Source organism: Prunus persica, chromosome G4 (assembly GCF_000346465.2).
Source record: "Prunus persica cultivar Lovell chromosome G4, Prunus_persica_NCBIv2, whole genome shotgun sequence".
In the NCBI taxonomy this organism is placed as follows: domain Eukaryota; kingdom Viridiplantae; phylum Streptophyta; class Magnoliopsida; order Rosales; family Rosaceae; genus Prunus; species Prunus persica.
In genome coordinates this window covers 8,444,062-8,469,215 of record NC_034012.1, presented here as the reverse complement: position 1 = coordinate 8,469,215, position 25,154 = coordinate 8,444,062, and the positions used below count along the sequence as shown (strand labels likewise).

Here is a 25,154-nt window from a genome sequence, read left to right as displayed (position 1 = left end):
AGCAAGGAGATCATGTTGCAATAATTATATGGCCATCCATATATTTCCGATTTTATGTAAAGAATACACAGTGAAAGGCAGCAGTAGCCATGAAATATTATCTCACCATCCAGTATCATTACAGAAAGCAGAAATAAGGAATTCAAGAGAAAAGGCAGGCTGTGGATCACATAAACTCTGTGCTTGTAAACATTTCTCCACCACCATTCACGAATGTTTCTATAACCTGGGCAAATGGCGAGGGCGAGGAGTGTCCCACTCAGTCACAATGTGGTCACGGGTGATTTCTTTGAGTGAACGGCATCCACTTAATGCCATGGTTAGCTCAAACTCTTCACGCAGCATTTGGAGTACTTTTCTGATGCCAGCCTCTCCTTCAGCAGCCAAAGAGAACACCACAGGGCGCCCAATCTGTCATAGACGTGAGTCTCAGTATGTTTTGAACAGACGATATAATGCGAAAAGTGAACTGTAGCTGAATGAATAAACTTGCATTTCTATAGCATACACATGCTGGAAATTTCCAGTTTCATGGCATGGAATCAAAAAACATTTGTCCATAAGTGATCTATGGAAAGAAACAGCTCTTCCATCCTTGTATGAACAACTTTTAGGCGCCACAAAATAGAAAAAAGAAAAAAGTTGAGTAAGTCTGATGGTGTGGTAAAATAATTATCATAACCATACTTACAAATATGCCAGATGCACCCAGTGCTAATGCTTTAAAGACATCTGTTCCACGACGAACACCACCATCCAAGAAAACAGGAATACGCCCTTGTGCAGCTTTGACAACCTAGTTATCAAGACAACACCATCAGATCAAGAAATATGAAACTAGGACCACGTAAGTGCATGTTTTTTTAACATCTCTAAAGAGATAAACAACAGCTATAATCAAGAGGTTGTACCTCTTCTAGGGCCATAATAGTCGAAGGGACATAATCAAGTTGGCGAGCTCCATGATTGGATACAATAATCCCAGCTGCTCCTGCTTGTACCGCAAGCCTTGCTGCATGATGAGCATAGAAGAGTTTATTCAAGCTTTACAAACCTATCAGAGAGAGGAGAGAAAAGGAGTTGAACTATACCATCTTCAGCAGTGAGAACACCCTTCACTAGAATAGGCAGTTTAGTGATTGTCTGAAGCCACTGCACATCCTGTCAAAATACAACAACAGATTATTGTATGCACACCATATATTATTCAAAGAATGCATGGATGTCGAGAAAACATAGTTTCTTTTCACAAACTTCCAGCTGAAAATTCCCAGCCAAAACACCTTCTTCCTTCTTTTGAATTCACATATTTCCCTTCAGAAGATGGAATACTTATTGAAAAATCCCATGTATGATCTAGAAACATTACACATTTCTTGATATTCAATCCCTTCTCTTTTGTTGGACGCTTTTAAACTCAGTGGAAGATGGCTGAATAACTTATGAACACCAAGTTGTATTGTGTGCCATTCTTAAAAAGTTTATGTATGATGTATCTCAACATTTGGTTATCTGACATACCTTCCAGCTAAGAGAACGATCGATTTGACCAGCAACATATGAAGCAAGTCCTGAGTCAGCAGCCTGCAAGATCCCCACAGAGCAAATTAAACATAAGAACATTAATCTTAATATTAGGAACTAGGACAGGGACAGTTTTGTACTCACTTCGTCCATCTTTCCAAGATCCAAACCTTCAAAGTTCTTCAATGTCAGAAATGGAGGTAAAGTAAATCTGCCAGACAACAAATATTGCGCATGCTAAGTTTACATCAAATGTTAAATTGAACCATTAAAAGAAAATACATACACACAGAGACACAAATCTTTAGCAAATTCATTTACCAGGTTGACATGAATGTTTTCAGCAACTGGTATTGCTATAACAGTTATAGACATGAAGCTGACCTGTTCTTGATGTCAGCTTCTCTGCGACCCAGCCTTGGAGTATCAACTGTAAGAGCAATAGCCTTGAACCCAGCCCTTTCAGCTCTTCTCACTAGCTGAGCAACAACATGCCTGTCCTTGTAGACCTGAAAATTATGACCAGAAAAATTATGGATGACAAATGCAAGGAAACATATACACAAAAGTCGAAACACAAGATCAGGGACAATAAAGTACAGTAACCAATGAACAGAAATGAAATTAGTTATTTGAGCTTACATAGAGCTGGAAAAAACGGACTCCAGGTCCAGTTGAAGCAACCTCTTCAACACTTGAAGTAGCCCATGAAGACAAAGTCTGAAACAATATACAAGCAGTAGAAGTAAGAGCCAACCAGAATGTTCAATCCCATAAATGAAATTCTCAAGTATCACTTTTAATTACAACCAAAAGATGCATTTGCTTGGCCCCAAACAGGAGTTTTCTCCAAGGCAATTATGAAAATATGTAACTAGGTGCAATCTTTCTTATCTCCTCACACAAAAGCATGCCCACTTCTTGTTTTAGGATGATTCAAAACACAATTCATCTGCAGAGAATGTACTTGAAAATAGAGGATAAATTAAAGTTCCCAACACCTTCTACATTACTGACCGCCATTTACAACCCAACACCATTTACTTCTCCTAAGCTTCTGATGCAATATCAATATTTTTTTTCGGATGAAAATTTCCAATATGAGCAGGTCCTCTAGTTCACTTTTGCCAGTTAAGACTATGCAGGACTGAAATAAGAGAACACATTTGATCCTTCATTACCAACAGTAAACATTGTGAGTTCCACTTTTGATTGCTTATACTTACTGAATCCCTAAATTAGCAATTTACCACTATCACAATAATATATGTGAGAAGTCATGGGGTTAGAATCTTTATTAGTGCAAGGAAAACTACTGAAAGAGACAATTGATCAAGGTCAAAAGCGGTACCATAATTGTTCCCGCTGCTGATGCTGCTCTAGCGGTAGCATATTCACCTGCAATAATTCACATATCATTGTCAGACAGACACCCTCTTGCTAATCTGAACAGTATTAAGTATGATACTGGATGAGGAGAAAAGCTCAAAGATTGGCAATCAAAAATTGTTGAATCTCATGGGAGGATGACAAGATGCCATTTTGCAATGGATTGAGATCAGATGTTAGTTCACCCTTTGTACAATATAAGAAATTGTTTTCTCAAGCAAATGTACACAAACATTAAAAGTGTCCTCAAGCTCAACACACTGGACTGGGACTATCCATATTGTAGGTAGTTTAATTAAATAATCCCTGGGTGACACTAGTCAAAAGGCTGTTCATTGTTTTTGTTTGTAACACATAAAAAAATCTCAAGGTAACTATTTATGTTCTGTCAATAGCTTACTGGGGCAAAGATGATATTAGCACACACGATCCAATACGATTCAAATGCTTTATCCAGATATCACCCCAAGAGAAAGGCGAGACAGCTCACCAGTTGTGCTGTGTGTTTTTCTAAATAAATAAAAAACTACTTATGCATAACAGGTGAAATGATAACTTACCTTCAGGATGAGCCATTTTCTGCATAGCTGTTGGGGCAATCATGATTGGCATTGAGATTTTGAAGCCCAAAACAGTAGTGGTCATGTCTATGTGGCTTACATCAATAAGAATACGGGGTCGAAACCTATGTTTGATGAAAATACGTTTGTTTCAGAAAATTTCAAAAATGCTACTTTCTTATTCAGAAAAGTATTATTAAAAAAAAAAAACTGCTAGATGAATATTATGGTAATTCTGAGCAGCTCTAGATAAAGATTGAATTCTTACAGAATTTTTGAGAAAGCATTTCTGTTTTCAGCCAGAGTCCACTGGTCCTCTGCTCCTGATGCATAGTAGTCAAAGACCATCTTTGGCAATTTCTGCTTTGCAATGGCCTCATACTCACTGACGTTGGTTATCTCCATTTCAATAGTTGACTGTCAATGCTTCCCTAAAAAAATGCATTTAACATCAACATCCTGCGAATCAGATCATATTCTGCATGTGCATACAAATTTTAAGAAGATATGGAACATCCTTCAACTCTTCAACTATTACAAGAATCTACTTATTTCTTCCCTTTCTTTCTTTTTCTAGGAACAAGAAAGTGCTTAAATATTAGGTGGTCATGCATGATTTAACCAGTTTGCTTGCTTGAGCAGATACTAGATTAGAAATAGAAAGAATAAGAATAAGATTGAGATTGAAAATTCTAAGATAGTTTTCAATAGTTGACTGTCATGCTACCCCAAAAAAATGCATTTAACATCAACATCCTGCGAATCGGATCATATTCTGCATCTGCAGACAAATTTTAAGAAGATATGGAACATCCTTCAACTCTTCAACTATTACAAGAATCTACTTATTTCTTCCCTTCTTTCTTTTTCTAGGAACAAGAAAGTGCTTAAATATTAGGTGGTCATGCATGATTTAACCAGTTTGCTTGCTTGAGCAGATACTAGATTAGAAATAGAAAGAATAAGATTGAGATTGAAAATTCTAAGATAGTTTTCAATAGTTGACTGTCAATGCTACCCCAAAAAAATGCATTTAACATCAACATCCTGCGAATCGGATCATATTCTGCATCTGCAGACAAATTTTAAGAAGATATGGAACATCCTTCAACTCTTCAACTATTACAAGAATCTACTTATTTTTTCCCTTTCTTTCTTTTTCTAGGAACAAGAAAGTGCTTAAATATTAGATGGTCATGCATGATTTAACTAGTTTGCTTGCTTGAGCAGATACCAGATTAGAAATAGCAAGAATAAGATTGAGATTGAAAATTCTAAGATAGCTTATGTTCTTTAGTATAATGACCAACTAACCAAATTGGTATATATATATAAATGAGATTGAACCCAATTCAATGGCAAGAAAAACTAACCAGGCATCCAAAGTTGCTTACTTTAATTTCTTATAATAGAAAAAAGATAAATTATGAAGTGGGATTGAAACCCCCACTTGAAATATTATACCAAGTAACAGTCTTTCAAAGCTGTTTGACAAAACCCATTTGGCAGAGAAACTTGATACACAGAGCTGAAGGGAAACAAGAGCAGTGTAGAGAAAGGAAGACACTAACCTTGGGTCCGAACACTATGCAGCAGAGTGCATGAAGAGTAGTATAAAATGGATAGAGAGATAAATAGCGAATGAGCTGAAGTGAAGCGCCAACAAAGAGCTTATAAGTATGAGGTGGCATGAAGACAAACCGGGTGGGGTTCATATTCTTCCGCAATTCATAAGAGAGAGATAGGAAGAAGGAGAGAGAATGGATGAGCATTTGGAGGTGGGCATTTCAAACCAAATCGGATGAGGGGAAGAGAGAGGGCCTCATCCACAAAAGCCTTGTGTGTTTCACAGTTTTCCTCCTCCATTATGATTTTGAACCCCAAAAAATGAATTTGGGATAATATACCTTTGTCCTTTTGATATAAATGAAAAAAGAAAGAAAAAAACCAATGGAAGAGGAGTGAGTTTGTGAGCAAAGGAAAAGGACAAGAGAAAAAATTTCCCTCTTTTTGTTCTTCTGCCTGTCCAGTTTGATGTTTTGATGTCAACTTCCAGCCTAAGATGATTGGTGAATGCAAGTGCAGACGGGTCGGGCACAAGAAGCCCAACAGAGACAAACAGCAAACTGATATGGGCCTAGCAACCCAACTGAGTCGTTCTTCAACAGATAAACCAGAGTGGCCCTTACCCAACTCAGTCTTCCTACAAGGCTTCAACAGACGATCAATTTTAAATCAATAAGCTTTTCCAAGAGATGTGGATTCAAAATTGAATTTTTGGCGCTCTAAACATACAAATATAATCGCAATCCCAGGTATTGTTGTTATCTTTAATTCGGGTTTGTTCATACCAATCATAGTGTCAGTGGCACTCATGCTCAGCAGGTGTTTGTAAAAATCCCCAAAAGAATTATTTTTAAGAGGGAAAGAGATAGAGAGAGCGTTGAACTTCAGTTTGTGATTCTTTAGCTTATTCTATGATATGCTATATTGTTTTACTGTAGTTCCCTTTATCTTATTCTTACTATGATAAGCGTTGCTCTGCAGTCTGCCACTCTGTTGTTAACTGATCTTCACAGCTTGCCTTTATGGGGAGCAGCAGCTTGGGGCTTCATCATTGGTCTGTGTTAGCCTCTCAGCGGGCAATTCTGCCACAAAATTCCGCGAAGCCATTACAAAAGTTCCATTCTTTGCCCACAACTGTCACTGTTGCTTGCATTGCCACCTCCAGAGCTTCCTCTGTGAGGTGCCATTTAGGTTGCTTTGGCTTCACAGCATTCAACAGAAAGTTGAGGAAGAGTGTACGAGGCTGTGCTACCAACCCATTTGTTGTTGCCAATGATGAGAAGTATGGAAACAAGCAGGTTATTAGTATTACTCCACAAGTTTACGATTACATTCTTGCCAATGTTCGAGAGCCAGAGGTAAAATGAACCCACATTTTGATTTCAATTCCCTCATAATTGGGTATCTTAGTTCTTTTTGTTTTGTTTTTGGTTCTTGTACATCTACATTGTCCATGTGGGGTATCTTGATAGAGAGTACATTACAGGTTCTACGACAACTTAGGGAGGAGACTGCCTCTATGCACGGTAGTCAGATGCAGGTACTTGTTACTGTGTTGCTACTGTTAATTATCAAGCATTTTGCTTCAGGAAAGATTTAATATTGTATGGCTTTCATAATTACATATCCAAGAAAACCACAAAAATTAAGTGATTTATATGAATTTGATTATTTTGCATGGCCTGTCTTATGTCCTTGCAATTGACTGGGGTGTTCTCTGGATAGGTGTCTCCTGACCAGGCTCAACTGCTTGCAATGCTTGTGCAGATTCATGGGGCTGAGAAGTGTATTGAAGTTGGTGTTTATACTGTAAGTATATTTTTCATTCAAACTTAACTGCATTGCTCGCCTGACAGACTTCCTGCTGCCTTCTTCTAAATTTATAATTATACTTTCTTTTTTGGGTAAATTATACCAATGCCCCCTGAGGCTTGTTCTCATTTGGTCTTTTGACTTTCAATTTGGCTCACATTGCCCCTTTGAACTTCATTCCATGTACTAAAATGGCCCTTTCTATTAGGAAATGGTAATTATTTAATTGTCACTTTAAACCTAGAATATCAATTGAAAATAAAAAGAAATTTGATGCATATGGGGAAATATAATTAACCTAGAGATTCCTTGCCAGCTCCTTCTGTTTCCCTCTCTTTTCTTCTCTATTCCTATTTCTTAATCTTGTTGTTTGGAGCCTAAGAAGAGTCAAGAATATCTTACACGTCAGTTTGATGAATGCAACATCTGATATAACTATTATTGTTAATTCAGGGATATTCATCGTTGGCTACTGCATTGGTCCTTCCTGAATCAGGGAGTTTAGTAGCCTGTGAAAGAGATGGCAGAAGTCTTGAGGTCGCAAAAAAGTATTATGATAAAGCGAATGTTTCCCACAAGGTAGTTATGTCTTCCACTTGCCAGTACTACTACTAGAGGCTTTGTTCTTGCTAATAGATGACTATGTAACTTATGCAGTAGCTAAGTGTTTTTCACCAGTACATTGTGGTAATATGCTAGGTGGGTGTTACGGAAATTAGAATATACTTCAGAAGCACCATCCAGTCATATATATCAAGTTCGTCCTTTTTCTCCATGTTATATGCATATGAATATAACACGACAAATTATGTCTTCAACCTTTTTTCCTAATACTTCTTTCGACATATATATGTATATGTATGGCTCTGAAATTCTAATTTGGTATTTAGGTGCATGTTAAATATGGATTTGCAGCAGATGCATTAAGATCACTGATTCTGAGCGGTGAAGCATGTAGGTAAATGCAGCAATGTTAAAAATCATGATGCATTTGCATTTTTCTTTTTGAACTTGTTTTCTCTGAACATTATGATGAAAGATTGTGGGTTGGATGTTGTCAAATATCAGAGAATATTATATAGTAGTTCTCTACTTTTAATTCATGCTCTTGCATCTTCACAGTAATGCTGTTTTGCTGTTAGCCATCCAGTATGGTCATGATATTGTGTATATTCTGTATTGTATTTCTTGATACTAGTTCTTTTAATTACCAACACAATTTTTCTCTGCTGTGAATTCCTCAAATATAACCTCTCTCTTTTTTCTTCAATGCCTTCTGTATTTTCCGGTTTTCTTTAAACAATTAGCTTTATGTTTTAATTATTTTACCTCACATTTAGCCTTAATTTCTGAGGCCCGCTAATAACTATAGGAACATTTTTCACATGTTTACTCTTCTATGCAGCTATGATTTTGCATTTGTTGATGCTGACAAGAGAATGTATCAGGAATACTTTGAACTGTTGCTACAACTTGTAAGACCGGAAGAATTTATTTAAATTCATATTCATCTAATTCCTCTCCTTCTTTCTCATTCAGTTTCCTTGAGCAGTTTTCATTTTGGCTTTGGTCTTCTGTTTCAGGTCAAGGTTGGGGGTCTAATTGTGTTCGATAATGTTCTCTGGCATGGAAAAGTTGCTGACCCAGAGGTGTGAACGAATAACCAGGGTTTATTAACTCTGTCCCATTAAAATGAAGTCTGCTTAATTGTAATTGTATTTTTTGAGCAGGTGAATGATGCCAAGACTGTCAGCATTAGAAATTTCAATACAAGTATAATGCAGGACAAGCGTGTAAGCATTAGCATGGTAGGTCTTATCACTTGTATTTTCATACCTAAGTGAAAGTTCAGAGATGTTTGTTTGATAACCCTAAATGTTTTGGTGGGTCAGGTACCCATTGGAGATGGCATGACAATCTGCCGAAAAAGGCAACCTCATAACAAAAGTTGATGCACTTGTTGACTTAGTGACCATCAAGAAAATGGTGTGTAGATAAGTTGTGTTATGTATGTTATTGGTAGCAACATTTGAAAGGAAAGTGTCTTCAATGTTTGATGAAAGATAAATCTGACTGGTTACCACGGCATGCGACACGGTTGGAAACTTTAACATGCTAGACCTTTGGCTCCTGGACAAGCACACCGAAGTATTTGCCGGGATCTCGGTGCTTTGGAGTAGCTGAAGAGAAGGGCAGTTTCTACCCATTTCATGTAATATATAGCTTTTCCTTCAGGGTGAAAATACTCCATTGGGATTGTTATATGTCAAATCGTCTCAATTTATGTAAAACACAATGCAAGAGATTGAGTATTTTACAAAAGAGATTTACCATACTTAATTTGACTAGCTCCATTAACATAACATAACTATGTTGTGTATGCTGTCATATAAATTACCTTTATATCATATCATTTGTGAAAATAAAATAAAAAACACTTTCAATTTCATCCTTAAAAAAAAGAGTGCTGCTATTTTCACACTATGTTCTATTTTTTCATTCATCTTATCTTCCCACCCACTATATAAATTTGAAAAAACACAATCCACGCACCATTATACCTACCTAAAATACTCTTTAATTATTAATTCAAGCAAATTCTATTTGCTAATCATTAGTAGTTGAGATATGCGCCATTGTCAAACTTTTATTAAATTTGCTTGAATTAGCAATTAAAATGTATTTTAGGAATAATAGTGGGTGGAAATATTTGGATTGTGCTTTTTCAAATTTACATGGTGAGTGCTGCTATTTTCACACTGTGTTCTATTTTCCCATCCATCTTATCTTCCCACTCACCATGTAAATTTGAAAAAACACAATCCATATCTTTCCACCCACCATTATACGTACCTAAAATACTCTTTAATTATTAATTCAAGCAAATTCTATTTGCTAATCATTAGTAGTTGAGATATGCGTCATTGTCAAACTTGTATTAAATTTGCTAGAATTAGCAATTAAAATATGTTTTAGGAATAATAGTGGGTGGAAAGATATGAATTGTGTTTTTTCAAATTTACATGGTGGGTGGGAAGAGAAGGTGGGCAGGAAAATAAGACAATGGATGGGTGGAAAAAGAAGGTGGGCTGGAAAATAAGACAATGGATGGGTGAGAAAATAAAATGGGCGAGAAAATAAGACAGTGAATGGGTGGAAATAACAGCACTCTCCAAAAAAAGACAAAAATCCACGTCGATTGGTTGTTTTCTTTACCACCAAAAACAAAAGCAAAGAGGAAGATCCCTTTCTTTCGGCCTCACTCCACCTCTATTCGACTCTTCAGGAAAAGCTAAGCAAGCTTTCTAATTGCGAAGATTTCTAACTTAGCTCACCTTTCAGTGATCTATAAATCTCATTAGTCTTTATACAAAAAATAAATTTAAAAAAAATCATTAAAAATCTACTGCAACACCCTCCAGATCTCCAAAAGCACTTTTTTAAACGTAAAAAACGGTTTTTGCTATTCACCGCCAAACAGGAGCTCTGAGCCGTACAGAGTTTTATCTTCTTCATACATTATTACGTAACCTCCGTTTCCAATCTTCCGGCTTCGGATATGGCGGATCGGCTGCGAGCTTTGTTCAAAGGTGAGGCCCTCACTTACGCCTACCTTCTTCTCTACATCGCACTCTCCAGCGGCCAGATCTTCTTCAACAAGGTAGGTACTCGCATTGCTTTGAGCATTAGGTCTTCCTTTGTTTGGTTGTTGAGAAAATGTTGAGGTCAATTTTCTAGGATTTGATAAATGGACAAAACCCATTTCGACTTTGACCAGTTACTAGCTTATGGTATAGCTTGAGCTGGGTCGAAGATGACTTTGCATTGCATGCTTACTGATTCTATTGCTTTGGAAATTAGCTTTACTTTGTTGTTGATAGTGAATGGATAATTTTGTTGGATGTATCTGTTTATTGGAAGACATGAAAGGAAACAAAAGGAAAAAGAAAACGAAAAGAAGCAGCTTAGTGAGGAAGCCCCTTCTAATCAAGTAGCTCTTTTTTCCTAATTGCTTTTCGAGAAGCAGTTATTGTGGCCTTTTTTCTTTCACTTACTCATTGCCTGCATTAGCAAATGGCAACAGAGAAACACAAAAGGTTGAGGAGCTGCTTTAGAAGTTGACATGACAAGGATTTACCCAAAAAGTTCACGTCTGGTTCATCACAGAGCTTAATTTTTTTAAAACTAGGGACATGGAAAGACATGCATCTTACCCTTAGCATGAAATGTTTTGACATTTACGGAGAAACACACACATAGTTTACAAATGCCCTGTGTTTGGGTATTTGAAAGTAAGGAAAAATTAAAGCAAAACTGCAAAATGCTTAAGATATGAAATGAATTTCTCAAGAAAATCGATGGTTTTGTCTTGCTTCCCCTCATTCATTTTGACACTGTCTGAGGGCTGTAAAAGACTATTAAAGCAATGAAGGTCAAGTAAAGCTTTGGAGGTCTGGTTCTGGTAATTTCCATTAGATAGAAGGTGCTGGCAGACTTCATACGAATCCACTTTCGTTGGCAACAAAGGAGGAATTGGAACTTTAAGAGTATCCATCTTTTCCAACCACACTGTATTTCTGTAGGTCTAGGTGTAATACTTGTTTATTTTAGACATTCAAGTCACTTTGGATGCTCAAAACCTTTATTACAACAGGCCCTTTTTTTCTCGTTATTATCTGTTTTTATTTTGTTGCAGGGACTGTGAGTGAGCCAACTACTTTGCTGCTATAATACCTATTTTCAGGAGAATTATTGTTATTAACTACTTTGTATTGAAATAAATAATTAAAAATATGATAAAGGTCTCCAGGCATATTTCTTGTCCCTTTTGTGGTTTCAATGTTTTTCCACTTTTTTTTTTTTTTTTTTAATGTAAAGAAATAATGCCCCTCTGTCTATCTCTCTGTGAAAGATTGCGTTAATACTCACCATTCAGTTTAGTCTGATGCCGCTTATTGTTAGTTTATGTGTATTTTTGGGTTTGTTCCTTGAAAATGAAAAAGTGATTGCTGGCATCTGTATATTTTTATTGTTTTTGTTAAATTTTTTGGCCTTGAAAGCTGTTTGTTATGGTTAAGTGGAGATACACTCTTGTGAGAGGTTTTGCAGGGCTAACATAAATGTTTGAATTGTGGAATGCAGTGGGTTTTGTCGTCCAAAGAAATAAACTTCCCTTATCCTCTTGGATTGACTCTGCTTCACATGGTCTTCTCCTCTGTCTTATGCTTTTTACTCACGAAAGTTTTTAAGGTATGCAGGTCACTAATTATTATGATAATAATTAAATCGAAAATTCCAGTGGTACTCTTAAACTTATTTATTATTTTACAGATTATGAAGATTGAGGAAGGAATGACAGTAGAAATGTAAGTAAAGAGGGAGTACACTTACTTTATTTTACAATTTATTTTCAAAGAAGGTATCTTTCAATTTTTAGTGTTTTTAGTGGTTTTAAATATAGATTTACTGGTCTCTTTGTGGTGACCAAATAATTGGAGGGATTTCTTTTCTGTGTCATAGCTTGATGTTGCTAATTAGGCTGTCTTCATTGTTTCAGAAGTAGAGAGATTATTTGCATCTATAAGCTAATGAACTCAAGTCCAGTGATATTTGTTTTGGTTCTTAATTGAACTGACTCCAACTATCTAAGCAGGTGGAGTTAATATGATTCTTATTGCACTCTTAAATCATTGTGCCATCTTTTGAAGTCGTACAGAGTCTCTGGGGTTCAGTTTGACTGCTAGAAAGAAAAACGGAAAGAAAAAAAGAAGTTAAATTGCTGATTTAATATATTTTTCAGAACTGGTGACTTTGATTACTTGAACTTCTTTTTTTCTTGTCAAAAAAAAAAAAGAAAAAGAAAAAAAAGAAAAAACATTGGCTGGTCCTTAACTTGTATATTTCACTGAGGTCATTGATCCTCTGGCTAAATCAACTGTGTCAATCATTTATAACATCTCACACTTTCCACTTTTTTTGATCTTCCTCATAATCTAATGAATTTTAGTTCTGCAGATACGTCTCATCAGTAATGCCAATTGGTGCAATGTTTGCAATGACTCTTTGGCTGGGAAATACGGCCTACATGTATATTTCTGTTGCATTTGCACAAATGTTGAAAGCAATCAGTAAGTTTTCACTAATTCTTTTTTGTTTTTCAATCCACTATAACTAAATGTAGCCTGTGGAGAAATATTTTCATCAAAGAAAAAGTTTCCTTAATCTCTATGTTTGGGCATCCAGAGGAATCTCTGCTGTTTTATATGATGGTTTGCCCCTATGGCTGTCTGTTTGTTCAGCAGTAGGAAAGTAGGTTGGTCTTAAAGTCTGGCGATTGTATTTAACCATTCATCATGATTAGGAATTATCTCTCTCTGATTTCTTGAGTGATGTATGCAGTGCCAGTAGCTGTTTTCATTCTTGGAGTAGCAGCAGGACTTGAGGTAATGAGCTGCAGAATGCTATTGATCATGTCAGTGATAAGTTTAGGTGTTCTGGTGGCTTCTTACGGTGAAATAAATATCAGCTGGATTGGAGTAGTTTATCAAATGGGAGGAGTTGTTGGAGAAGCTTTAAGACTTATTTTTATGGAGATTTTTGTTAAAAGGAAGGGTCTCAAATTAAATCCAATATCTCTCATGTACTATGTTAGCCCGTGCAGGTATGCATTTCTACTTGTAAAATTCATCAAGCTTTGCATTTATACTTATAAAATATTATAGACCTGTGTGATATGAGTATTGAGTTTGTATGCAGTGCTCTTTGCCTACTCATTCCATGGATCTTTTTGGAGAAAACAAAGATGGAAGAAAATAGCTCATGGAACTTTCCACTCCTTGTGCTAACACTCAACTCTCTGTGCACTTTTGCCCTCAACTTATCAGTTTTCCTTGTGATCACTCATACAAGTGCCTTGACCATTCGTGTTGCTGGAGTTGTCAAGGATTGGGTGGTTGTCTTATTGTCTGCCCTTCTCTTTTCTGATACAAAGCTGACTATTATAAATCTGGCAGGTTATGGCATTGGTAAGTGTCTGACCTTGTATACATATTTATGCTTTAGCACATGATTTATTTTCTATAAGACATGATAGACATTGGTGGAATGAAAGTACAAGAAGGAGAATTTGAAATTTCCAAAAGGTCAAAGAGCACTGGAGTGGATATAAAATGATATTAGTAAAGTGTTATAGATATTAGTGAATGATGCTGAAATGACTAGATTTAATATGTATTGTAAATAATTATATATTAACTTATAGGGAGGTATATATTCAAAGCACAAATGCATCCACAAATACACAAGAAAGTGGTCTTCTTCATGTTATGGAGTTGCCTTTGCGGTGGAAGTTAACCTAGCTGGCTCTCATTGTCTCTTTTAAGCCTCTTGTTTGTTTTCTAAAATCATTTTTTGTTGGAGATGCATTTTTTAGTTGTACATATTTCAGCTTTTCATATATACTTCCAGATTATAATTAGTTTTTAATGTTATAATAGCCCAGAGGTCTTTGAGTTGAAACTAGGATCTGTCGACCCAAAAAAAAAAATGAAACTAGGATCTGATTAGTAGTATTTAATTTTCGAGTTTAAAGTGGCTTAGTTGTTGGATATATCTGATGGGGGGCTTTATCTAAAATGTAGTATTGTATCAATTCTTCTTTAAAAAATGAAAGAAACAGTACGAAATGAAGGGATTTTTGGTAATTCAAATATGGAATTGTTGATAAATACCATGTTAAAAATAAGGGTAATTTTGTAATGTTTGAATCCATGGTTCTGATTGTCAAACAACATAAGAGAGCATTACCTACAAACCAATGTAAATTATAATGGTACATTACTTCTTATGCAGCCATAGCAGGTGTAGCAGCATACAATAATCACAAGTTAAAAAAAGAAGTTTCTAGAGACAACCCTGAAGAAGCTGAAAGTTCTCAACCTACACTAACGGCGGCATCATCAGATTCCAACAAGTAGAGATGTCACCGGAGCATTCGGCCTATTTATTTTTTAGGTATGCACGTATACATTTAGCAAAATCATTGTTCCCATGGTCCATTATTTCTTATAATCGTTTTGGGTTTGAACACTCCAACAGTTCGATAGCTCGATGGAACTATATGCATAAGTTTAGATTACGGTTTTTTGAAGCCTATCATTGTTGCAGCTGCTCCTGTGGTGGGGTAAATTTTGTGGCAGTTTGAAGCAGAACTGAAATTGAAAGTATAAAGATGTCAAGTTCGCAGAAGTGTGTCATCCTCACGAAGGTAGGCATTTACAGAGGGAATTTCAAAAGTTGATGTATCATAGATGATTTGTCTGTAAAGCAAGTGCCAGAGTCACTGTGATACTAAACATACTCTCTGTTTATAAAAAATTTATAATTTTTAGTTCACACAATTGTATCACAGCCCATTCTTACATGATTTTGCTTCTGTACAAGGATCAAAAGTTTGAACCTGGACCTTGTTCCATAGTTAATTTCTCAGAACTTTGTATTTAGAAGAGATGTTTTAAGTATCACATGGGGGAATAAAAAGATGAGGTTGCCAGATTTTCTAGGCTTGACCATACAATCAAATTGAATTGTTATGACAGAAATTGAGCTGTAATATTATTATTTTGGTAGAAAAAGAACTATTATGTGAAACAACAAATTCATTGGTACCCAGATTAAACTCATTCGCTAATATTTTCATACACCAAATTGGGTTCAGTTGGATTCTCTCTTCTTTTTTTATACAACCATATTTGGGGGTGGGATAAATTCGACGTAGGACTTCAAATGTACGGGTAAATGTAGTGGGATTCTTTTTTCTTTATCCCTATTAGAAAACCTATCCTCTTTTAATATTTTTGACTTTGATTGTGTATTGTCTTAAAAATTAACTACCCAGAAGTCCAAAATCACATATTTTTATGAAAGGGGTTTTGTGAAAATGTTTGATATTTAGAAAGTGTTAGTGAAAATTTTGAAAATCTCAAGATTAGGTCAGTTGATCGGTGTATTAAGACCGTCTCTTTGTTCCTAAGTTATTAAATTAATTTAGAGTAATTTAGACTATCGTTTGTATAAAAAAAAAGGAAAAATAACGAAATTCAGCCAGGCATCTGGACCATAATTAAAAAGGCGTGAAGTCTAACCCAAGTTAGAGGTATTTCATGGCCCTTCTGAAAGAGAAGCCAACCAAAGAAGAAGGCCCATTTAAAAAACAATTGTCCAACTGTACAAGATACTTACTAAAGAAGGGTGGGCAAAAGAAGAGAAGAGGGAAGGAAGGAAGACGTGAACCCTCGAAAATCAGACAAGGGATTTTGGGTTTGGTGGTAAAGAGGGTGGGAGGCTTTTTGCTTCTTCTTCTTCACAGCAGCTCTCTCTCGTCTCTATGTCTCTGTCCGTACCCGCCTTCTTCCCTTTCCCTTCTTACTTTTTCCTGCTTCTTCGTATTCAATTCTAAAACAAACAAAATATTTAATATTTATCTTCTTTTTTTAATTTGATTTTTTCATTCGAAGAAAAAAAGGCGCTAGAGATTGGAGAGAGATATGCTATTGGGGTGGTGGTGGTGGAGGCGTTGTTCCGGACGGAGCAGCAGCAGCAGAACGTCGTCGTGCGATGGTCGTCGTCAACGTTGATGGGCCTGCAATTTCAATTGCAGATGAGTTGGCAGCCGAGTCTACTGAGTCACAAGCGCAAGACGGGCCCACCTCTAGGGTTAAGGAACCTCGGCAACTCTTGCTACCTCAACAGCGTCCTTCAGTGCCTCACCTACACCCCTCCTCTCGCCAATTTCTGCCTCCGCAACCAACACACCTCTCTCTGTAAGTTCCTTCTTCTTCTTCCCCTCTCTCTCTGATTGATTGTGTGTGAATTTGAATTCAATTCAATTCAATGTCGAATTCAATCTGTAGGTGACTCTTCGGATGCGGAGCGGAAGCGCGACTGTCCATTTTGCATTTTGGAGAAGCGAATAGTGCGCTCGCTCAGTTTGGATCTCAGTCTAGATGCGCCGCAGAAGATACAGAGCTGTCTCAGGATTTTCTCCGAACACTTTCGGTGCGGTCGCCAGGAAGACGCTCACGAGTTTCTCCGCTACGTGATCGATGCTTGCCACAACACCTGCCTTCGCCTCAAGAAGCTGCGGCGCACTGCCAGCTCTAATGGCAACGGCAACATGGCCAATGGCATAGGCAATGGGACGACGACGACGTCGACTGTGGTGAAGGAGATATTCGGGGGAGCTTTGCAGAGCCAGGTGAAGTGTCTATCCTGTGGCACAGAATCCAATAAGGTTGATGAGATAATGGATATTAGTCTTGATGTTTTTCATAGTAATTCGGTTAAAGACGCCCTGCAAAGGTTCTTTCAGCCTGAGGTTTTGGATGGCCAGAACAAGTACAAATGCGAAAGGTATCATCTCTTTTTCTCTCTGGTTTTGTTGTTTGCTTAGTACTTCTCTTGTGTTTTGGCGTTTGATTGAGGTATTTATGCTTTCTTAGTTGTAACAAATTGGTGGCAGCAAGAAAGCAAATGTCTATTCTTCAAGCACCCAATGTTCTTGTTATCCAACTTAAGGTGAGGTTATCTTATTTCCTAATATCCTTTTGCTATTAGGTGCTTAAGTTGCTCCATCCTTCCATTTTTGTGTGTTTATTTATTTATCTTGACAGTGTTATTTTTGTTTTCTGTTGGTAGAGATTTGAGGGTATATTTGGCGGGAAGATTGATAAATCTATTTCATTTGAGGATGTTTTGGTGCTCTCAAGCTTCATGTGCAAAGCAAGCCAGGTACAGTTGAGACCTTAAGTTGTGAATTTAATTAAGTTGCTTAATTGGATAGTGGGGCCTAGTTAGATGCCAAGTGAACGTATTGAGTATAACAATGGTTACCTTCAAAAAGTTTCTAGACTGCATTAGCAATCCTTATATCTTAAGGGTAAAGAGTCCAAATTCAGCCTGTGTGTTAAGCTGTACCCTTGACTAAATAACTATCAAGGAGAACGCTTTCTAGTTCTTTACAAATCATAAGATATATACACATATAGAAAATGCACATATGTTACATATAGAATTCTACATGTGTACACTGTTGATAGTACTCAACCTATACTAAACCTGTGAAAAATACCTATCCAGTTCTTTTCAAATTATAAGATCTGTCATGATACCTCCCCACAAGGCGGGCCTAATTGAATTAGCAAAGGTTTTAAAGGAACCCTAACTTGGAAAGAAATTTAATTAAAAGATGTAGAACTGAAAGGTAATAAAAAGCTAGTGATGTCTGGTACAGTAATTAGTTCCAACTTTTACGTGTTTGTGCTTTATAATTTTTGCTTGAATTCAGTTGGCACTAAAAGCTTGTTGAAATCTATGTGATTCAGTTTCCAATGCTATGATGGGGTGTCATGTCAGTACTTTTCTTTCTTAGATGAAAACAAAGAGGTTAGTCCAGGGTGCCCTTAATCCAAAAGCGAATGCCATGGTAATCGATATTCAAGAGTCTCTTATAAAGAAAATAGTCAAGAGTTCGATCGATGTACCCCTGATGTTATACTTAAGAAGAGTTAACGCTGGCAGTTAATCACCTTCTTTAAAATAAAATAAAAAATAAAAAATTCTGAGTCAACCATTTTAAACTAGTAAGATCTAGTAAAGGGGAACACAAAAACATGGTAAAAAATTTGCTACAGTTGCATGTACATTGTTTTATTTATTGTCTTGCTAAAGTGATCACAATATACTAATATAGTATGGATGGTGCTGCAATTTTAATTATTATATTTTCAATCTGCGTATCGAGCTTGAATATGGGAGTTGACTTGGTTGGAAAAGGAATCTCCAATTCATTATCTTGGTTGATTAAATAGGGAGCTACGTTTCAAAAAAGAAAAATGTAGTGCTAGAAACGGGAGCCAGAAAAGACTATATAAAGGGATTAAAAAATTTGAACAAGAGATATTTGACTAATTATTCACATAGTAGGATTAAGGCTGAGTTGAGTTGAGTTGTATATCCAACTTATCTGCTTCTCTCTGTGCAAACTTCTACCTTTTCAGCTTCATGTTCTTTATTGTACTTTAACAAGGCTGTGACAGTGCATCACTGGAGAAATAAAATGCATTGTTTGTTGGATTCTAGTAAATGAATCGTCCTGATATGTGTTTTGTACTTTGTTTGGTAATTTACGATGCAGATGCATCATGGTCTTTGTATTTTTTCTTGCATATCAAATGCACGTTGGTTTGTTGTATATTCATTTGGAAATGTTATTACTTACTTTGTAGGTTCATTTCTTGTGTATCTCCTTTCTTGCACTTCAATATGAGGCAGTCCAGTTCTTGATATCTGATAAGAATGTTACTTTTCTCCAGATTCTTTCGTTAACTTCTTAGAAACGTTGGTTTATGCTAATGCAGGCGTTTATTTGACTCCGGTTTCATGAGACTTCTGTTTGTTTTTACTTATTCCTTATATATTTGGGAGATGTTGCAGACAATTTCTTTCCTACTAGTAATGCTGTTGAATTTTTAACTGCAATGCAGGATCTGCGGCCTGAGTATAAGCTTTTTGGTACTATTGTGCATTCAGGCTTCTCACCAGAGTCTGGTCACTATTATGCATATATTAAGGTCTCTGTTCACCTATCACCTTCCCTGCAATCAGTAAATTTGGAACACATACATTATATCAACTATATGCTAATCTTATTTTTTTCATAATCTACAGGATGCCATGGGTCGGTGGTATCGCTGCAATGATTCATTTGTCTCGCTTTCCACCTTGCAAGAGGTATTATCTGAAAAGGTTTACATCCTTTTCTTCTCTCGTACCAACCAAAGGCCAGCAGCTAGCACTGCTTCCAATGGGGTGAGTTCTCGTGATTGTAATGGCCGTGAAACATCTAAAAGCCCAAAGACTGCTCTTCCACCGAAAGGAGCACAAACAAAACCTTATGAACAGTCTTCTTGGAAGGATATCTCAGCCATACCTAAGGTTGATAAAGCGCCTTCTAGCCCACGGATGAAGTTTAATATCAGTGGAAATTCTAGCTCCAAAAGAGCTCCTGCAACTAATAATGGAAAATTTGCTTGCAAGAATCAATCCTTAGGATCAAACGGGGAAAGAGCTCCTGGAACTGATAATGGAAAAGTTGCTCACAAAAATCAATCCTTAGGATCAAATGGGGAAAGACCTCGTGCAACTGATAATGGAAAAATTGCTTATAAGGATGAAGCATTTCGATCAGATGGGGAAAGAACTCCTGCTACTGATAATGGAAAAATTGCTCACAAGAATCTATCTTTAGGATCAAATGGGGAAAGAGCACCTGCGACTGATAATGGAAAAATTGCTTACGAGAATCAGTCCATAGGATTGAATGGAGATGTAAAGGACCCAGTTAGTTTGGAGAAACGTGAGAAAGCTAAGACATCTTTGATAAACAAGGATGGTTTACACAGAGATAAAAAGGCTGATATTATTGGTGGTAACAGTAGCAAAGCTTCTTTGTTATCACGAGAAAATGGTGGTACTGGTTCAGTAAAAACTGAACTCTGTGAAGGTATTGGTACACGTGACAGGTTAACAGCAGGGGAAGTGCCTGATCACAGTGAATTGGATAATAGTGGTCTCCATGTTCACTCTGGGGTCTCTGGGCCCAAAAGAAAATCTCAGGATTCATGCATTTTGTTTGCACGCGATGATCAATCCCGGGCAGAAGTTGAAGGACTGAAGGAAATGTATGTGGCACGCTACAACATTCAATTGAAAAGAAATCTCACTCTCTAGCAAATTATCTTGATTAGGATCTGGTGTTGAAATGTGGCTTAAGATTTGTTTGTTATGAATTGCATAGTCTTCTGGATTAATTATCTTAATGATCCCATATCTCCATTTCAGTCATACATCTGTCTTCCATATCCCCACATGTCCTCCCCTGCCCTGCCAAAAGAAAGTCTATTCCCCAAGTGATGAATTTTATGTTTGTTGTTTTAGGTTTAGAAGTATTGATATGAGTTCATAGCCCATATACTTGAATTTTTCTAATGACTATGACATTCTTTGAATGATTGTGTCTACCTAGGTACTCTTTATTGATTGTTTCTTTTTATGTGTACCCCTAATTTATTGTTTCTGCTTAATAACTTCGTTGGTCTCATATCATTTTCCCTCCTCTGTGACATCTGGACTTGCCCAGTTTGTTTTATATTGCAGATTTCAGGCTCATAGGTTTTCTTTCATGATGCATGCAATTAATTATTGTTTCTGTGTTTTCTTCTTTCCATGTTTCGGTTGCCTGTAAATTTGAGTGTTTTTTTTTTTTTTTTTTTTGCGCAGACACCTGTAACACGAGTTTATTGCGTGAAAAAATAATTTTCATAATTTGCTTCATGCCAGTCTATAGTTTGTTTTCAATTTTTTTGGTTATATATTCTATTGGTTTTAACACTTTTTTAATGTTTATTAGTCTCAAGAAAGAAGCTTCTTCAGTTTTGCGATCATGTGGCTGGTCAGATAAAGTGCACAGTTTTATGCGTTCAAAGAAAAGGTTATGTGCACAGCAAGTTGGAACCGATCCAAACAGTGATGAAGTGAAGTAAGTATTATTTGTCCATTTTAACATTGGTATGTAGGAAACTTGTTGGTTCTTTAAACTTCATTGTATAAAATCTTTTCGAGGTTTTTGAGTTATACATATGGCCCGTCCATGTTGTTTATGAATGTGATAGAATTCGATTGGGTGGGTGTGTGTCTTTTATCCTGATGAAATCTTCTCTCTAGACTTCTGCAGTTTAGCCTTCATAGTGCTGAATTTCATCAATTTAAAAAAGAAAAAATTAAATTAAATTTTAGCTCTTTAATTGAGTATATGCATGCTTCTTTAGTGAAAAATTCTCTTTAAGTATTCTCACTTTATCTAGCATTTGGCTTGCTGATTTGAGTGAGATTGTCAACAGTTAGTGACGTTTTGTGATTCTGCTTCTGTTACCCTTAGTTGATTGAATCCCTAGGAAAACATTCTCTCTTGAATTGTCCCCTTTAAACCATTTCATCCATCCATTGTTAGTTGATAATGTTTATCCTGAGAATCACTAATTAAGAGCAAAAAAGTCACTTCAACGTTGCTAATCATGGACACGCTCAATTTTACCACGCTAAATGCTTGGTGGAAGCTAGAACATCTGTAGGGAATATTTCTTTTTCCTGATTAACTTCGGTTTCCCTCTCTCTACCCATAACATATTAGAACATTAGTGACACGTTAAATAAGCATGCATGAACGAGTCAGACACTGTTAGGAGATTACTTGGTTACCCACGACAATATTCATGTATCTGAGAGGCCTTTTACATTTCCTATATAACTCTTGAGATATCTGGGTAAGTCTAACAAGGACGCACAGCACAACTTTTTTCAACATTTTTTTTGGGTAAATTAACTTCTTGCAATGATTTATATTTTGCTTTACCCAGTTATTGAGTTGAACTCGTTACTTTCTGAATTTTAATACTGTTTATTTAGTCCTTTAATTATCTGTGTTTTATATTCTCAATTGCATTTACTTGTATTAATTGGTCGGGACATAACATAGTTGGTAATTGATCAGGTATTTAAATTGTGTTAGTACTTGCATTAATCTGAAACATCCATCTGTCTATACTTATGCATTGCAGGAAGTTGTTGATCGTGGATTCCAAATCAGCTTTTCTTTCACAAATACCCGAGTCTTTGAGAGCGGACTTGGTCAACCGTATTCGATCATTTAGCCAAAAATAGTGACATTAATTTGGTGCTTTGTCAACTCTGAACACGGTATGTGAAAGGAACCTTTTACTATCAAGATGTTTGAATGAGAAATAGGCTGGTGGCATGACAGCCTTTTATTGAATAATTTCTTTGATAAACATTTGCAGTGTTAGCTGGCGGGAATTGGTGTGTGAATTGTATAAATCCTGTTGTGGTGTTGAAGATATCACCCGAGCAAGGAGAGGATTGTGATATAGACTGAGCTCTTCTTCGGCAAGTGCTGGTGTCAGCGGTCATGGTTTGCCAACAGCGATATACTTTTGTAGATGCATCTTGTCAAGTTAAGATGAAAGTGGTGATTCAAATCTTGCCGAAATTTTTTCTTCCTTTGAGGCTGTGTAGTTGGTTTTGGGCAGAGAACAAAGTCAAGAATTCTATTCATTATGTACGATATCCTTTTGGCAGTATAGTCAGTATTTAGCCCTCATTGTTATGGATCATCACTGTTTTCTTCTTCAAAATGTGATCCGGTAGTTAGAGAGACATGGATAATTGAGTTCAACCATCTAAAATAGTTAACCTTTTCTGTTCACGTTTTTTTAATGACTTTGTTGGTGGTTTCTTTACTTTATTATTACTTGGAACAAGTTATTTGTCGGTGTACGCTGCACTGGAAATTTGTCTTCATCGGACCATAACAAGTTTACCATTCGATTGCAATGTTTATATTTATTTTATTTCTTTAAGAGTTGAAAAAAATAGAAATAAAGTAATTTTAAGATTTTTTAATTATTAGTTTAATTTTAGTATTCCCTTCAATTATATGTGTTAAACAGGTTTTTAAAAATTCAAATTCTGATAGCAAGACGCTTGTAGTTCACGTGGTTGAAAGCATTTACCTTTGCACTTGAAGTTGTAGGTTCCATCTTGTATTGGAGTCCAACTAAGATTGCTTGTATAATAAATAAATAAAAAACAAATTCGATTGGGATAAGATGGTAGAACATTCCGATTCTCTTTTTGTGAGGCAGGACTTATGTGAATTATGTGTCGTCGGCTCTGGAAAATACTAGCTATGCCTATGTGGTTCTTACGCAAGCAGTGATAAGACAGGGGAAGAGCCTAGACAAACCAACCCAAAGAAAATTCTACAACTCTCTCTACCCATGCCATGTATAAATAAACTCACTCTTGCTTTGGCTTTGTTGCACAGATAGCATTGAAAGAGAAGTACCAAAAGGCAAGCAGAGACTCTCAAGAGGTAGCTAGCAATGGCAGACGAAGTGGTTTTATTGGATTTCTGGCCAAGCCCATTTGGGATGAGAGTGAGGATCGCCTTGGCGGAGAAGGGCATCGACTATGAACCCAGGGAAGAAGATTTGAGCAACAAGAGCCCTCTGCTTCTCAAGATGAACCCGGTTCACAAGCAAATCCCAGTCTTGATCCACAAGGGAAGACCCGTATGCGAATCCCTCATCATTGTTCAATACATTGATGAGGTTTGGAGTCACCAAGCTCCTCTGTTGCCTTCTGATCCTTATCATAGAGCCCATGCCAGGTTCTGGGCTGATTATGTTGACAAGAAGGTCTGTCAATTTCCATCCCTTACGTAATTTAAACTTTTTAACTATGTTTTCAAGCTGGTTTTTTTTCTGTTGCAGATTTATTCTACAGGAAAGTTGGTGTGGGGAACAAGAGGTGAAATCCAAGAAGCAGCAAAGAAGGAACTGATAGAGTGCTTCAAGCTGTTGGAAAATGAGTTGGGAGACAAGACCTACTTTGGAGGTGAGAGCTTTGGCATAGTTGACGTGGCACTTATCCCTTTCTATAGCTGGTTCTATGCGCTAGAGACCTGTGGAAACCTGTGCATGGTGAAGGAGTGTCCAAGGCTTGTGACTTGGGCTAAGAGGTGCATGCAGAGGGAGAGTGTGTCCAAGTCTCTGCCTGATCAGTACAAAATGTATGACTTCCTTTTGGAGCTTAGGAAAAAGTTTGAGATTCATAGCTAAGAGAGTATATATATATCTAGGAATAAATGTATGATCTTCATGTTACAACTTACAATTTCCTGTCCCCAGTTTTCTAAATAAAATGAACTATTTTCTATTTTGCTTTTAAGAACTATATGAATTACAGTAAGCAAGTAAACTTAACCATCAGTTCAGAATTTTGTCTAAGGTTATATGAAGAACGAAATAATTAGCCAAATGCCAAAAATATTACATAATTAATACTTAGTTCAAGTGGTTAAGAATTTTTTTTTTGTCATTCGCTAAGGAGGAGGAAGGGGGAATGTTATATTGGGTTGCCTCAAGATTGTCTCCTAATTAAGTAAATCGAACCCGAGTGACAAAAAGTTCTCTTTACATGTGTCAAAGTATACTCAAAATCTATTTTATCTATGTCAAAGTATACTGAAAATCTACGAATGCTGATAGGAAAAACAAAGAAGTCATTATAATTCTAGCACTCAAGTGTGGCCAAAAACAATCTTATTATCTAAAAAATGAAAACTTAACTACCTGTTACATCTGATGCCGTCTAGCCTGCGGCCAA

The 25,154-nt window shown here is 36.5% G+C and overlaps 5 protein-coding genes across 9 annotated transcripts; 4 read left to right on the top strand and 1 right to left on the bottom strand.

Moving 5' to 3' along the window:
* On the bottom strand, positions 14-5,415 carry LOC18779102 (peroxisomal (S)-2-hydroxy-acid oxidase GLO1). Of its 2 annotated transcripts, XM_007211399.2 has the most exons (12): positions 5,045-5,415; positions 3,742-3,904; positions 3,474-3,598; positions 2,876-2,922; positions 2,167-2,244; positions 1,909-2,033; positions 1,669-1,735; positions 1,522-1,584; positions 1,092-1,161; positions 912-1,012; positions 692-796; positions 14-411 (listed from the first exon to the last, which is right to left on the bottom strand). In XM_007211399.2, exons 2-12 carry the CDS (start codon positions 3,876-3,878, stop codon positions 220-222), a joined length of 1,110 nt encoding a protein of 369 aa, XP_007211461.1. In that variant the 5' UTR covers positions 3,879-3,904; positions 5,045-5,415; the 3' UTR covers positions 14-219. The 2 variants fall into 2 exon arrangements, with proteins under 2 accessions (XP_007211461.1, XP_020417359.1); XM_020561770.1 differs by lacking the exon at positions 5,045-5,415 and having other exon boundaries at positions 3,738-3,853.
* Positions 5,513-9,214, top strand: LOC18778363 (putative caffeoyl-CoA O-methyltransferase At1g67980). Of its 2 annotated transcripts, none has more exons than XM_007212290.2 (10): positions 5,513-5,788; positions 6,021-6,397; positions 6,526-6,579; positions 6,765-6,848; positions 7,305-7,430; positions 7,742-7,809; positions 8,257-8,326; positions 8,435-8,500; positions 8,582-8,659; positions 8,744-9,214. In XM_007212290.2, the coding sequence occupies exons 2-10, from the start codon at positions 6,062-6,064 to the stop codon at positions 8,801-8,803; spliced, it is 942 nt and encodes a 313-aa protein (XP_007212352.2). In that variant the 5' UTR covers positions 5,513-5,788; positions 6,021-6,061; the 3' UTR covers positions 8,804-9,214. The 2 variants fall into 2 exon arrangements, with proteins under 2 accessions (XP_007212352.2, XP_020417360.1); XM_020561771.1 differs by lacking the exon at positions 5,513-5,788 and adding an exon at positions 5,817-5,858.
* On the top strand, positions 9,955-15,451 carry LOC18778175 (probable sugar phosphate/phosphate translocator At3g14410). Of its 2 annotated transcripts, none has more exons than XM_020563087.1 (8): positions 9,955-10,512; positions 11,994-12,101; positions 12,183-12,217; positions 12,867-12,979; positions 13,251-13,512; positions 13,608-13,876; positions 14,703-14,864; positions 14,949-15,451. In XM_020563087.1, the coding sequence occupies exons 1-7, from the start codon at positions 10,411-10,413 to the stop codon at positions 14,825-14,827; spliced, it is 1,014 nt and encodes a 337-aa protein (XP_020418676.1). In that variant the 5' UTR covers positions 9,955-10,410; the 3' UTR covers positions 14,828-14,864; positions 14,949-15,451. The 2 variants fall into 2 exon arrangements, with proteins under 2 accessions (XP_020418676.1, XP_007211565.1); XM_007211503.2 differs by having other exon boundaries at positions 9,957-10,512; positions 15,018-15,404.
* LOC18781405 (ubiquitin carboxyl-terminal hydrolase 25) lies at positions 16,094-23,324 on the top strand. Of its 2 annotated transcripts, none has more exons than XM_007211309.2 (10): positions 16,094-16,244; positions 16,375-16,672; positions 16,763-17,261; positions 17,351-17,426; positions 17,547-17,639; positions 19,394-19,480; positions 19,578-20,590; positions 21,319-21,447; positions 22,526-22,664; positions 22,766-23,324. In XM_007211309.2, exons 2-9 carry the CDS (start codon positions 16,486-16,488, stop codon positions 22,626-22,628), a joined length of 2,187 nt encoding a protein of 728 aa, XP_007211371.2. In that variant the 5' UTR covers positions 16,094-16,244; positions 16,375-16,485; the 3' UTR covers positions 22,629-22,664; positions 22,766-23,324. The 2 variants fall into 2 exon arrangements, with proteins under 2 accessions (XP_007211371.2, XP_020417118.1); XM_020561529.1 differs by having other exon boundaries at positions 16,367-16,672.
* On the top strand, positions 23,555-24,716 carry LOC18779050 (probable glutathione S-transferase parC). Its single transcript, XM_007214437.2, has 2 exons — positions 23,555-24,184; positions 24,260-24,716. The coding sequence occupies exons 1-2, from the start codon at positions 23,870-23,872 to the stop codon at positions 24,605-24,607; spliced, it is 663 nt and encodes a 220-aa protein (XP_007214499.1). The 5' UTR covers positions 23,555-23,869; the 3' UTR covers positions 24,608-24,716.